Source organism: Anguilla rostrata, chromosome 7, assembly GCF_018555375.3.
Source record: "Anguilla rostrata isolate EN2019 chromosome 7, ASM1855537v3, whole genome shotgun sequence".
NCBI lineage: Eukaryota > Metazoa > Chordata > Actinopteri > Anguilliformes > Anguillidae > Anguilla > Anguilla rostrata.
In genome coordinates this window covers 12337900-12351098 of record NC_057939.1, presented here as the reverse complement: position 1 = coordinate 12351098, position 13199 = coordinate 12337900, and the positions used below count along the sequence as shown (strand labels likewise).

The 13199-nt window shown below is 51.6% G+C and overlaps 1 protein-coding gene across 19 annotated transcripts in view; it reads left to right on the top strand.

Annotated features, from left to right (window-relative positions):
* The first annotated feature begins 272 nt into the window (after positions 1-272).
* Positions 273-13199, top strand: part of plekha5 (pleckstrin homology domain containing, family A member 5) — a 166202-nt gene continuing 153275 nt past the window's right edge. For 16 of the 19 annotated variants that reach the window (XM_064342830.1, XM_064342846.1, XM_064342840.1 and 13 more), the window contains exons 1-3: positions 294-452; positions 560-636; positions 1781-1838. In XM_064342830.1, coding sequence (XP_064198900.1) covers positions 361-452; positions 560-636; positions 1781-1838 — 227 coding nt within the window. In that variant the 5' untranslated portion in view covers positions 294-360. Of the gene's footprint in view, positions 453-559; positions 637-1780; positions 1839-13199 lie in introns of all 19 variants that reach the window. The other 3 variants (XM_064342849.1, XM_064342851.1, XM_064342850.1) reach the window with 3 other exon arrangements.

The following is a 13199-nucleotide window of genomic DNA, read 5'->3' as shown; positions in this document are numbered from 1 at the left end:
ATCTGTGTTTACGTAAAAACTCGCCACATTAAGTGGCGAGGACAAAGATAACAATTTTTTTTTATCTCAGAGTGGATACAGACCCTTAAAGCTCTTGTTATATATTTGATCAATTGCAAGCATTACAGGGTTCTTCTCGCAATCTCTCTAATACTTATTATGAATGAAGACACACCGGATGTCCCTATTCCCATTTGCTCACCGTGCTGTAACTACAGGAAAATCCAAAATTTCGCAAGCACGCTCCCGCCCCCCAGAGGTTCGGCACGCTCCGCTCGCTCTCAATCCCCGTTGCCAGGGTTTCCGTGTACGCGCGATTTGAGCGGAGACGCGCACTTCAATCTCGGTAGATTGCCAGACATGGCGGCGGATCTGAACCCGGAGTGGCTCTCTTGCCTCCCGTCTTCTTGGAGTTATGGGGTAACCCGGGACGGACGCGTCTTCTTTATCAAGTAAATATCGTCTGGATACTAGGCTGGGGTGCTTTTTCTTTGTTTCGGTTCAAATATTTAACTGAACATATTTATATGCTTTACCTTCTCCCATTTCTTACCAACAGTGAAGAAGCGAAGAGCACAACCTGGTTGCATCCAGTCACTGGCGAGGCCGTAATTACTGGCCATAGAAAAACTACAGGTAAATGTTTTTACTGCTTACAAGTTGTATATTTGGAAACTACAAAAATTTTGTTATGACTGCTTGCCCTCAGTATAGCAGTACTTTTAGAAACCAACCGTTTTTTGTTTGTTTCTCGGCGCTGTTTGAGTTTGAGTGCTTGAAATTTGAAGTGGTGGCTGCAGCAACAGCCGTTTTGCACCAGCAGTACCACCACACAGGTAAACTCGAGAGTGAGAACGCAGTAATATGCGAGTGAGTTGTTTAAAGTTCAATTCTATGACAGTTTTATCAGACTGTTTAAAGTTTACCAGTGTCAGAAAAACACAGTAATCATCGATATAGGTATCTGCAAGACAAGCACTGGGATATTGTAGCTAACAGCGACGAATAGACGGGTGTTTGTAAGCTAACGTTAGCTAACTAGCTTTCTTGTAAGTAACACCAGCCTGTCAGCTAGATAGCTGATCAGAGAATTAATCTTAAATATTGTTGATTTTATCTTCACGTCTTGCAGACTGTGCGCATCTGCACCGTCAGAAACTATAGTTAGCCAACTATCAAGCTAATGTGGTGTATGGATTGCACTCATTCGTAATGGATTGCAAGATAATTGGAAATCGGAATTGCATGGAGATGTTGTGATATTATTAGGGGCTGCAGACACTTGTTTAGCACAATACCGCCAAATGCGATTATAAAATGGGTAACGTTAGCTACAGCATCCATTCAAGTGGAAATTCGATATATTCGCCAGGCGCGCAAGTCGATGTTATCAAATGGCTTATAGTAATTAAAACGATATAGAGGCAATGGTTACGAAATTGGGTAACGATCGCAAGGCAACACGGTGATGTGATCTGCCGTTTGGCAGAAATGCTGAGAGGCGAATAGCCAACTAGCTTGCTTTTTGGTTAGCTAGAGACTCTGTTGTACGGAGCTGGGGAAACGATCAGTCCCCAGCTCGCATATGGGGGCACTGCAGATCACACAGGCGTGCCACGCGATGCCTCTGCAGCTGTGGGCACGCTTGTTCTCAGCTTACATCATTAACATATCACACACGTATGTGCCCCAACACCACTGTTGCTACGATTCACGTAACAGTTTATTTATGCGCGTTTGTTTACTTGTTTCTCTCCCCCACCCCCCCACCCCCATACAGATTTGCCAACAGGATGGGAGGAAGGCTACACGTTCGAGGGAGCTCGGTGCTTCATAAAGTGAGTTGGAATAATGACACTACCGCGCTGTGAAGCCGTCCCTTTCTGTTTGTTTACCCCGTCTCTCCCTCGACACTGGCTTTGGGCAGCAGCGGAGATGTCATACCGCAGCCCCTTCATGCATTTGCTCCTCCTCTGGAATTTATTTTTTGGAATTCCACGTTCCCAGTCACGCTAAAAGTACACAGAACGACAGGGCTCGCCCCTCAGAACAGGTCGTATTACTGTCAGAATAACGTGGAGTTTGACGTGCTGGTGTGACTCAGACATCGGTTGGCTAAACTGGCTTTACTCGTTGGCTTGCGCGTCTCCCTCGGGACAAAACGTCGTTAGTACTCCATTATGAGTTCTAGTTTGCACATGCTATTTTTTCCCGAAGACTGGAGATATTTTATGGCTTCACGTATTAAATTGCAATAGAAGTTTATCTACCGTTGCGCTTGATAAATCCGAATTAATTTATTGATGAAATGTTCCTTGCAATAGCTACGTCAACGACGTAGAATCGGATTTTCTACGGCAGTTTGTGACATACATTGAAGACAAAGAGCAACATGCTTATCTTTTTAGTTTGTGCCATTGAACTTAGTCGTCCTTCCTTAGCTGGTAATCTCTGTACTGGCAGAAATGGGGGGGGGAATGCTTGAGAATGACGTTGATTTTTCGTGCAGTCTGCTCACACTGCTTGTAAACTGCGAACCTTTACTCTGTTATTTGCACAGGATATCAGACAAGTTAATTATTGCTCAGCTGATTGCTCAGTGTGTTTTTGTTCGAATGGGATGACCGAGGGAAACTTAAGTATGCTACTTTCATTCCAGTGCCAATTCTGTTGGTTGTTGGTTGTTCCTATTTAGGGAGTTTTTGATGAGCTCAGCGTCCAAAATTAATGTAGCATTTTGCCATAAAGCAGCAGAAAGCAAAATCAACACCGTTTGGATCTTGAAGAATGGCTGAAATAAGATGTGCACTTCGTTTTTTCTTTCATTGACTTTTAGTCAATGGAGAGACGGAGTAGCCACAGTCTGGTGCCTTCTGGGTTCTCTGGATTGGCTGTCAGTGTGACATTGCGGTGCTCCTTCAGAAATGCTCATTGTCTTTAATACAACGTTTGTGCTTCTTGTGACCATGATTGCATTTTGTTTAGATGTAGCACCCAGGCTTAAGCTTGCTGGCATGTTTAAGAGTGCAGCAGCCTCTTTTTGTATCTACCTGGGAGATCTCTGCCTGTACCGCAGACGTATCGGCTCACAAGCGAATGGGGTTGTAGGAGCTGCAATTAATTCTAAAAACCAACATTACCCGAAGGGCTTCTGTTGTGGTGCAGTGGTTAGTTGAAACGTCTGATTTTATTGAGTACCCAGCGAGACCTTATTGTTTATGTCTGCATGTGTGTGTGTTGTGAGATGTCCCTTGTGCCACACACCCCCCTCCCTCTGGGTTTCTCTCTCTTTCTCTCTCTCCCTCTCTCTGAGCTGAATGTGATGGAGTGAAACAAGGACAGGACCCTGCTGTGTGGGTGGTCAGGGGCTCTGGGGGTCAGGGTGACCGCACTTGGATGTTATTGGCCGTGTCGGCCATCGGAGAGACGGCTCATTTCCCTGGTGAACACCCCCCCCCCTCCCACCCCCAGCGGTGCAGAACGGGAGCCAAGCCCGTTGCGGGTTGTGGCGGCTAGTCGCTCCCCCTGCTTCCGCGTCTCCTCAGCAGACCATAATAAGGCCTGGGTATTGTATGCCAGGGCAGGCTCTTCCGTGACCACGCGGGGCCCTGAACCGGAACGCCGCCTCAGATTCCCCCCCCTCGTGCCGCTTCCTCCTCTTCACGCCGCTCCCGAGTCCTGAAGCCGACCGTATAAACGCCACAGGTGTCGTGGTTCTGGCGCAGGTGTCCGGTTGCGGGGAGTCTGCTTTCTGAAGCCACGGCGGTCCGGCACGTCCAGGGAGCCCAAAGCAAATAGGGCTTGCTTTTTCACTTTTTTTTTTTGGGGGGGGGGATTGTTTCATTTTTGTTTCTCTTCAGGTCACAGTACGCTTCGTATTCCATCAACAGCCGCCGGCAGACTGCCAGAGATCGGCGGCGATAGGGATCTGTTTATTACTCTCGCACGCGGGGGCGACGTATTAAACAGGCAGGCTGCTATTTGCTGAGCAGAGGTTGATTCTGCCGCGGATTCTAACTCTGTGACCAGCCCTTACCCCCCCCCCCCCCCCGGTTCGCCTCGCCCGCTGAATGATCGAGCGCTTGATGGAACGGGGCAGTAGTGGAGAGCACTCCCGGAACAGGCAGCACAGCCTTCCCCCGGAAAATAACCCAGTCTGTTAAAAAAAAAAAAAAAAAAGGGGAGGGAAAAATCAAAGCCTTGATACAATCATTACAGCTGCAGCGTCCGTTAGACCAGAGCTGCTCTGTGGAGCTGGACATTGCGTCAGACCTGGGAGGCCTGCGGGGACTTTGAATTTTCAGCCATTTTTTTTTTCTTCTCCGTTTTTTGAAAGAACAGAAGCGGAAGCTCGTAGTGAGGGGACGGGACGTAGAGAGTCGTCGAGGACGTGAACTGTAATTGACACACAGGCTTAAGGGGGTTTTAGGGGTAGTGAGGTTGGCAGGCCTACCCCCCCCCCCCACCCCCCCTCCCCGGTAGCACAACGTCAGTGTTTGAAGTGCGCTGCCTGTTCCTCTGGCTTAGTTTGGCAGCTGTTGAGTGCCTGGGGAATGCCACAGAATAAACTGTTTATGAAGCTCTACCCGCTCCCCCCCTGCTCCACTTCACTGTGGGTAAGCAGGCTGCCAGTGTTACTGTGTAGAGATGGTGGGTTAGAGAAATTGATCTTTGTCTCTGCCCTTGGCTTCCATTTCTGTCCCACCCCCACCCCCACATCTGACTGGCCATTGCTACATTGTAATGAATGCATTCACCTGTGCTTGGGACAAGTGTCATTGCACAGGAGTCAAAGAGTGTCCATGAACTGCATGGCAATTACAAAGGATTATCATTGTACTTATGCAGAATTAAAGGACCTCTGTGCATTGAATGGAAACGTTTGAATGGTGGGTCTTTGCTGTGGGGCAGTATGGGTTGGCTTTGGGGGGGGGCGGGTGGGGGGTCAGTGATATACAGCTTGGCCACACGCCATGTAAGGAAGTTAATGAAACGTCCCGTATTTTAAACCAAATGAGAAAAGGCTGGAAAGGTCATTTGTTCAGATGAGGCCAGATTCTGCAACCTCATCTAAGTCTCACAATAGACGGCTGGGGGCTGGGGGCTGGGGGTGGAAAACAAACAGACAGACGAGCGGGAATGTGGAGGTAGACAATAGAGTCTGGTGGTAGAGGTGGCGGGAAACTAATAAACACAGCGGCCTTTAATCTCTCTGCAGGTGTTTTAGTCCAATCAGAGAGACTTTCTGCCCTTTAGACCACTGATACACACAGCTGCTGAACTCACACAGGGGTCCCTGGGAAGGGTTTTGTGTGTGCGCATGGGCCTGTACACACCTTGATCCTTAACCCTAGAGGGTGAATGGGGTTTGAGTGATGGAGAGCAGAGGGGTGTGAGGGTGAATGGTGTTAGGGTGTGGGAGCAGAGGGGTGAGAGGGTGAATTGGGTTTGAGTGATGGAGAGCAGAGGGGTGTGAGGGTGAATGGGGTTTGAGTGATGGAGAGCAGAGGGGCGTGAGGGTGAATGGGGTTTGAGTGATGGAGAGCAGAGGGGCGTGAGGGTGAATGGGGTTTGAGTGATGGAGAGCAGAGAGGTGTGAGGGTGAATAGGGTTTGAGTGAGGGACGGTAATGAGGGTGTGAGAGTGACTGGATGAGTAGATTTAAGGGGGACTGTGGGGTGGGGTGAGATAGTGACCCGAGGGGTTGTCTTGGTGACAAGCTCTTTCCTCCCGTCCTGAACACCGGGGGCTTTTATTTTGGAGATCTCGTTTCATGAGCGTGGGAGTGGGGAGTGGAGGGGGACGGGCAGCAGTGGCAGCAGTGGAATCGGCTGCCGCGCCTGTCTATTGTTTTTGTCGCTCAGCCCGGCGATGACAGCCCGCTGTCAAAGCCGGAGAGCCGCCACTCAGCAGCGGCGTTTCGGCGGCGCGGCGCGGAGCGGAGCCGGCCTCAGACGGGTTCCTTCCCAAAATACTCCCCTTTGATTCCCTGGCAGACGGTTGAGGAAATAGACTGGCTGCGTGCTGCTCTGAGGTGCTCCGAATCACCTGTTGTTTGAGCGAAAGGGGCGGAGTGTCGGAGGCCTCAGAAGGTGTCTGGCAGGTGACGGGTTTGAGAGAGAGGCCCCCACTTTATCGGGGGGGGGGGGGCGTGCTCGTTGCACTGTGACGGCTTTGAACTTGTGATCTCTGGATGGCTGCCTGATCCTGCTCCTGCTCCTGCTCCTGTGGCGCCGAGCGTGGCTGATTACCTTGATGATCCTCGTAAAATGAGGATAGAGCGGTTATCTGTAATGGGCTTCCCTCAATTAAAGTCCCATTTCTCTGAAACTGAAAATTGGTTGTAAATGGTAAAAATAAATGCCAGTGCCCCCCCCGAAAATGAACAGATTTGGACAGTGGTGGGCATGCGTACTGTACGTCATGTTGAAATGTTCTTGAAACTTCAAGGTTCAAGAAGTCTTGTGTACGTTTCAGCATTTTTAAAATAACATAATAATTGAAGTAATAACCCCATTTTACTTGGGAAGTGTCAGTCATACCTGTATTGTTGTCAGTTGTCATTCCAAAGGCCTTTTAAATTCTTGTTTTCGGGGCAAACCATCCTTCTGCACCTGAATTAGGCAGTAGCTCAGTTTGCAGTGAGCTGCCTTAGCTGTTTGTGTGTGGTTCTTAGGTGTCCCTGTATGGGTGATTGCATTTAAACTGATGGAGCCTAACACTAATTAAGAGCACCACACCTCAGAACACTCAGTGAACTTTTCCGGTGCTTTCTATGATCCCGTGTATCATTCTTGTTTGTAACTGAGTAAGTGAGATTGCTTGCCAAGTACATGTGGTTGTTGGCTGTTAACTAATGGAGGGGGAATATGCCTTGTGTTGTTAATCTTGTTTTGAAGGGACATCAAAAAAATAGCAATGGAATTGTTCTGGCTATTTTCCGATTGACAGTGTGCAGCCCAGGAGGTGAAGTGCTTGTGTATTTTCCAGTGTGAAATGTTGATGGCGGTATGTGAACAAGCGCTCTTTCTCCCAGTAAGTGCTGGAGAGAGTCCGTGTCTCTGGCGGTGGTGTCTCACGCAGCCTGAATTCGCCATCTTCCATTCTGCTCTCCAGCCTGGTTTGCCATGGAAACGTCTGCGGCCTTCCTCAGGTGTAGCTCGCCTGTAATTTAGGCGGGGTTGTGGCCCAGCGGTCTAACTGGCGACGGCGTCGTGTCGCAGAGCAGAGCGAACGCAGGTCGATGCTGCTCTCTTCCCCAGACCTCTGAGGATAAGTGCTGATGCAGGCTGCATTGATGAAGCGGGGACGAGGGGCGTGTGGGGGGTGGGGGGGGGGTCTTTCTTGATAAAGAGGGTACGCGGGGTGAATTTGTTGATTTCCGGCTGGTGGGCTGCAATGAGTGAAGGTCAATGGCAACGGTAATCGAATCTCTTTCGGCTCAGTGCTCCTCGGGCCGGGCAGAGAAGTGCTGGATTTCGTGACCCCCCCCCCCCCCCACACCCCCCCTTTGACTGGCCCACACCCTTGGAGAGAGCGTCATGAGTTGTGGACCTTTTTACCTTGATTGTTCCGTTGCTGTGAACCAGCAGTGAGTATGATTGTGAAGTGAAGTGTGAATGGAGGGGAGGGGTACTTTGTTTTCCAGTGCTCCAGTTTAAGACTGCGGTAGCGAAAGTCTCAGATGGTTCTAGAACCGCGTCCTCAGCGCCAGTCCTGGAGAGCAGCCGGGCTGCTGTATTGGGTTACTGCACAGTGCTTAATTAACCAGCGAGCGCACTCGACTGCACAGCCTGCTCACCTGACCTCCACTCTTGGGTGTGAGTCAGCTGCTCGTTTTAGGGTGAGAAGCAGTTGGTTCCCGTGGCTCTTCGAGGCGTTTGAAGACCAGGTGGCTGTAGTGGAGGATTTGAATCCCTTCCCAGAGTGCATTGTTATTAATCGGGCCTGTGAGGCCTGGCAGCCGGCCTGCCTCTCTCTGAAAGGTGCGAGCTCTGGGTCTGTGAGCGTCGCGTAAACACTCGGCTGTTTGGGGTCCGCGCGGCGGCGACTGGCCCGCGCAGAGCAGGCTGGGATGGCGCTCTCCCCTCTCGGCCCGCCGCAGAGCAGGCTGGGATGGCGCTCTCCCCTCTCGGCCCGCTGCAGAGCAGGCTGGGATCGCGCTCTCCCCTCTCGGCCCGCTGCAGAGCAGGCTGGGATGGCGCTCTCCCCTCTCGGCTATCGGCAGGCTGCGCCGCTAATTAAGAATACAGCCGCGTTTAACGACCTCTCGCCGTTCAGCACCGCGGAACCGGGCGGCGCTGGCAGCGGACGCCGGCGGCCGATCTGTCCGCAGACGGCGGCGGTGTCCAAACAGCGCCGTCCGCAGATGCTGCCTTCCGCCGGATAGCTTCTGCGGAACTCGGCGAGCAGTTGGGCGCGGCCGTTAGGGCGGGGTCAGCGGCGTCCGCGGGCCGAACGGCTCGGGACGGGCCTGCCAGTTTGGACCGGTCTGTACGCCGCAGCCGGCCGGACAGCTTTCTGGCAGCCGGCCTCCGCTTAGCGGGCTCTATTGCTTTGACTGGAGGAGGGCTGTTGCATTGTGGGTACGGAACTGTAAATTAACTCGCTGCCTTGCGAATCGCGTGAAGCTCGCTGCTCAGCTGCAGCGAGAGCTTCGGAGCCAGAGCCAGCCAGTCCAACCGGCCGTTCGGAATATTAAAACTTTTTTTTAAACGAAATGTAACAGCTTCTTACTCGGGCTGCCTCCTTTGTCGCGGGCCAGACTTGCGGGAGTATCAGAGAGCGCGCGCTTAATGGAATCCGCCCGCCTCGCTTCGCCATTCTGACTGATCTTTTACGCTGGAGCCGCTGGTGCGCTTCCGAAGCGAAGGATGCACATCTCCCCCGGAACGGCCCTTCTCTGTGGATTAGACGGGCTCGTTTGTGGCTCTGATCACTTAGCCGTTCTGAGAGAGAGACGCTACCCGTGACTGGAGGCTATGACAGCGCTACGCTGCACAAACCGCGCCAGTAGATTTATTTCGCCCGTTTCCTAGGTGACAGACAGTAATTAACCGGCTGGCGTTAAAAACACGGTAAACAAAAACATCATAAAAACCTGATAAATTTTGTTTACGGTGCCCAAAAAAAACATGTTTTGTAACCGCAAATGTCACGGCGCATGTGAAGTTGAGTCGCTGCAGGCTGGGGGCAAACGGACGTGATGCGAGCGGGGCGGATGAGGGATGGGGCCGTTAGCGTGACCTTTAGCGGCGTTCCCGCGCGCAGGGCCCCCCGGTGGAGCCGCTCGGCGTCTGTTTGCCGTCTCTCGCTGAGCCGGCACACGCAGGTCTGCCCGCTCGCGTCAGTCTGCCAGCGCTCTGCGGTTAGGGGCCAGGCGAGCGTTAATTAACCGCACACGAGCGCGCTCTCAGCCATGTTGCAGGCAGAAAGCCGCTTCTGAGGCTGAGACTCTCCAGAAAACGGAGCGCGTTCTTCAGAGTGTGGGTTCTCCAAACCCGGAGTGCGGGTTCTCTCTGCGGCTGTTTCCCACGGAGCCGGCTGCCTTTCTGACGAGCTGGAGCCTTTCTGTCTTTCCCGTTGATGGGTGTGCGCATTTGCCACGTGTCGGAGTCCCGTTGGAGTCTGATCGCTGGCTCTCCCCTCCGATAAGTCTGATTTGCGCTGGTTTAAAGCCCGCGTGCGAGCGAACGCGGCTCCTTAATTAGCCGCTGTGCGCTGCAGGTGCTGCTCTGAGCCCGAGTGGGTCTAGATCCAGCTCTCTCTCTCTTCCTCCCTCCCTCCCTCCCTCTCTCTCTTCCTCCCTCCCTCCCTCCCTCTCTCTCTCTCTTCCTCCCGCCCTCTCGCTCTCTCTCTCTCGCTCATTCTCTCACTCTCTCGCTTTCTCTTTCTCTCTCTCTCGCCAAAGTGTGAGTGAGAGACACGGCTGGGCTCTAAAGGCTGCAGTATTACACACCCTGTTTCACCGGTGGGCTCCTGTCAGGTGTCAGGCCCGTCAGTCAGTAGGCCAGAGTGCCGTACTGTGCCGTGCCGTACTGTACTGACAGCAGCCTTTGCCTGGGAATGGAATTTTCCCTCCGCAGAGAAAGGCGGTGATCAGTATAGGTGGGCGAGCTGTCGATGGGAGGAGATGGCACAGCTCATTACAGGGTTAATGTAGCCTCGCCCCCATCTGCTGTAATGAGCGTACTGCAGTCACATCCTGCTGACCGCCAAGGCCGCCTGGAGGTCCCGGCTAAAACAGCGCTTTTAAAGACCTCCCAACTGAAGACCCGTTTTGGTCATTCTGCAGCCATTCTCCTCAGATTGGCCAGGACTGCAGGCGCCTGAAGCCTGGAGGCTTACGCAAAAGGAGGGGACGGGACGAGGCACTAACGGGCCGCCTGCCGGGGGGGGGGGCCTTAGATTCCTGTGCCGGGTGGTGGGCGGGGGGGTTTTGGGGGGGACAGGAGGCACCTCTGTTTCCCTAACGAGCCATCGATCAGGGCCGGCGCTGGGCCTGCGCGGGCAGCCGGCCGCATCGATCGGCAGACGGAGAAAAGTGGGATTGATTTGTCTGCTGCGGAGGCAGCGCTGCCTGTCGGGGGAACGTCGGGCCCCCAGAAGGCCACGCTTAAATTTGGGCCCGGCTGATATTTCATTTCCTGATGAGCCCTGCGGATTTCAGAGACTTTCTGCAAAGATCATCCCCAAGGCAGATTATCCCCCGTGATCATTCACTCTGTGTCCGGTGATATTTCTTTTTGACTGAAGAAATGGCAAAGCAAGGTTGTTTTTGTTTTATATTTGTTCTTCGGACTGAAATGTATTGTAATGTGTGTACCATAGTTACATGCAATTCAATAGATTTGTTTCATGTCAAATAAATAGGCCTTTATTGAAGTTTTTTTAAATTAAATTTTTCAAAATAAGTTCTTTATTGTTTTTCTTGTTGTTGATACTTCTAAATTTTGACAGCGCTTACGCCAGCATGTGCTGCTTGACTGGTTATTGGTTGGCTTGGTAGTGGTTGGACCCTTGCTGTGGTTGGGCTCGGTGCTACACAGGGCTTAGGAAGGATTTGCAATGGAAGAGAGGATGATGGGCTGGAGGGAGGGGGAGCGATGGAGCGAGAGAAGCGAGGGGGGAGGAAGCTGCAGGGATGGCAGCGCCAGGCCACCGCTGTGTTAAGAGGGGCTTCTGCATGCTGACATGGGGATAGAGTGGCATGTTGGCCAGAGAGAGCCCACGCTGTGGTCCTCTCCCTGCTGGCTCACAGAGCCACACTGGGGCCTCTGGAGGATCTGGGGGCGGGACTGAGTGCTGTGCCGATGAATGAGTGAGGCTTAGTGAACCCCACTGTGGGTGGAGCTACCATGTGCTTGCTGTCAATCAGTGACTCGCATTAACCAATCCACGGGCTCTGCCTGCTGCATCACAGACTTGCTGATCGTTGATACGTCATGTCCATAATAGTTTGTGAAGTCTTGCCATTGGTGTTCCTTTAATATTCTAATATTCAGAGTTCAGAAGTTTATTGCTTTTGTTGAAGCTGTGCTATGCGTTGGCTGGTTGGCATCTTCTGGTTGGAGCTACAAAAAATGGCGTTCGCCCTGCATTTACGACACCCTGAAAAATGGATACGTTTCCTGCCTGAGGTACGGATGGCAGGCAGAGGTCTTGGTCACTGCCAGGAGGAGCTGGCTGATTGACTGCAGCAGATGAAGGATGGCCAGGAGCTGGAGGAAGCCATTTCCCATAGGGGTGGACCAATCGGGGTGGACCACTGATCACGGCTGGTCCATCATAACCTCTGTTAAGAGCTATGTGCTTTGGGAGAGCGATGTCTCTATGTCTCTTTAACCCTGATGTCTGATACCGGTGGATCGGGACCAATCAGAGAGAGAGTTCACCCCGGTACCTCAGCCTCGTCCGGTCCTCCCCGAAGAGGGACCTCCGCTGCCTCCCGCAGGTGCCAAATTTAGATTTTGGGACGCAGGCCGCATTACCTTGGGAAACGAGCGCAGCTACATGGTCAGCTGGGTTTATAAATACCGGTCCCAGCCAAAACATTGTTTTATTCACATCTGTTCCCATTTCAGTGCCCTGAACCCTGAATTAGCAGCTGACTGCATGGCAGAAAAGCGTTTGTGTGAATTTCACATAAAAAAAGCCTGTTTGTTTCTCAGGCTTTGTTCAGTCAATCAGCCTTTTGCATAATTTATTGCCGCGTGTTGAAGCAGGCAGGCTGCCATCTGCTTTCTCTATAAAAAATGTTTGGCTTTTTTGGCTCGATTTCTGCGATATAAAAGATGCTGGTGCCAGTAGCAACGAGGCTTATTTTTCTGAACCGAGTTGAATCTCTCACTCCTTTCCTCTGTGGTGAATGTTTCTAATTAAAAAAAAAAAAAATTTGTATCTGTGGATCTGCTGTATTTAACCTGACAATTTGAGGGGTGTTTAGTTCATTATAGTTAAGCGTGTTAAGTAGTTGTAGTATTAAGTGACTTGGCGTGGCCTGTAGGATTATCTGTCATTAACACTCTGATCTTCGTCTTTATCTTCCGGTGATCCCCTTGTTCTCTATTTGCGGAGTGCGCGCCGAGATTCCATCTTGAAATGTAAATGTCTCGGAGTTATAAATAAATAAATATATAAATAAATAAAATTAGAAAGATGTGGAACAGAATTCAATTTAGCCGGGTCGAAAGACATCAGATGATGTAGCCGAAAAGGTAATTGACTTTCATTCGCGGGTGTCGATGTAATCAATTTTGCATCTCTGAAAAAAATCTCATTCTGGCGCTGTAACAAGCCTGTCATATGAGCTGCGCTGGAATGGATAACCAGGCCCTCGGCTGGTCGCAGCCTGATAATGAACACTCCTGAAAATGACCAGGGGTGGAATATGCATTAGGCTGCTCGGCTGAAATCTGTGGCCCTTAGTCTTGCCCCTCTTAGGCCATTGTTTTGAGGGAGAAAAGGAAACGCAGGTCTCTGTGGGGTTTTAATTGCTGCAAAACCGGATTTCGCTCATTTGTCAGCAGCGAGCGGACCGCGCAGGGAGGGGGAAGCAAACCTGCTCATGCCTCAGTGCGGAGCTGCAGGGATGCAGGGCTGCATGGCCGCATGGCTGCAGGGCTGTAGGGTTGCATGGTTACATACATGGTTGCATGGCTGCGTGGCTCTGTGGCTGCAGGGCTGCATTGCCGCATGGC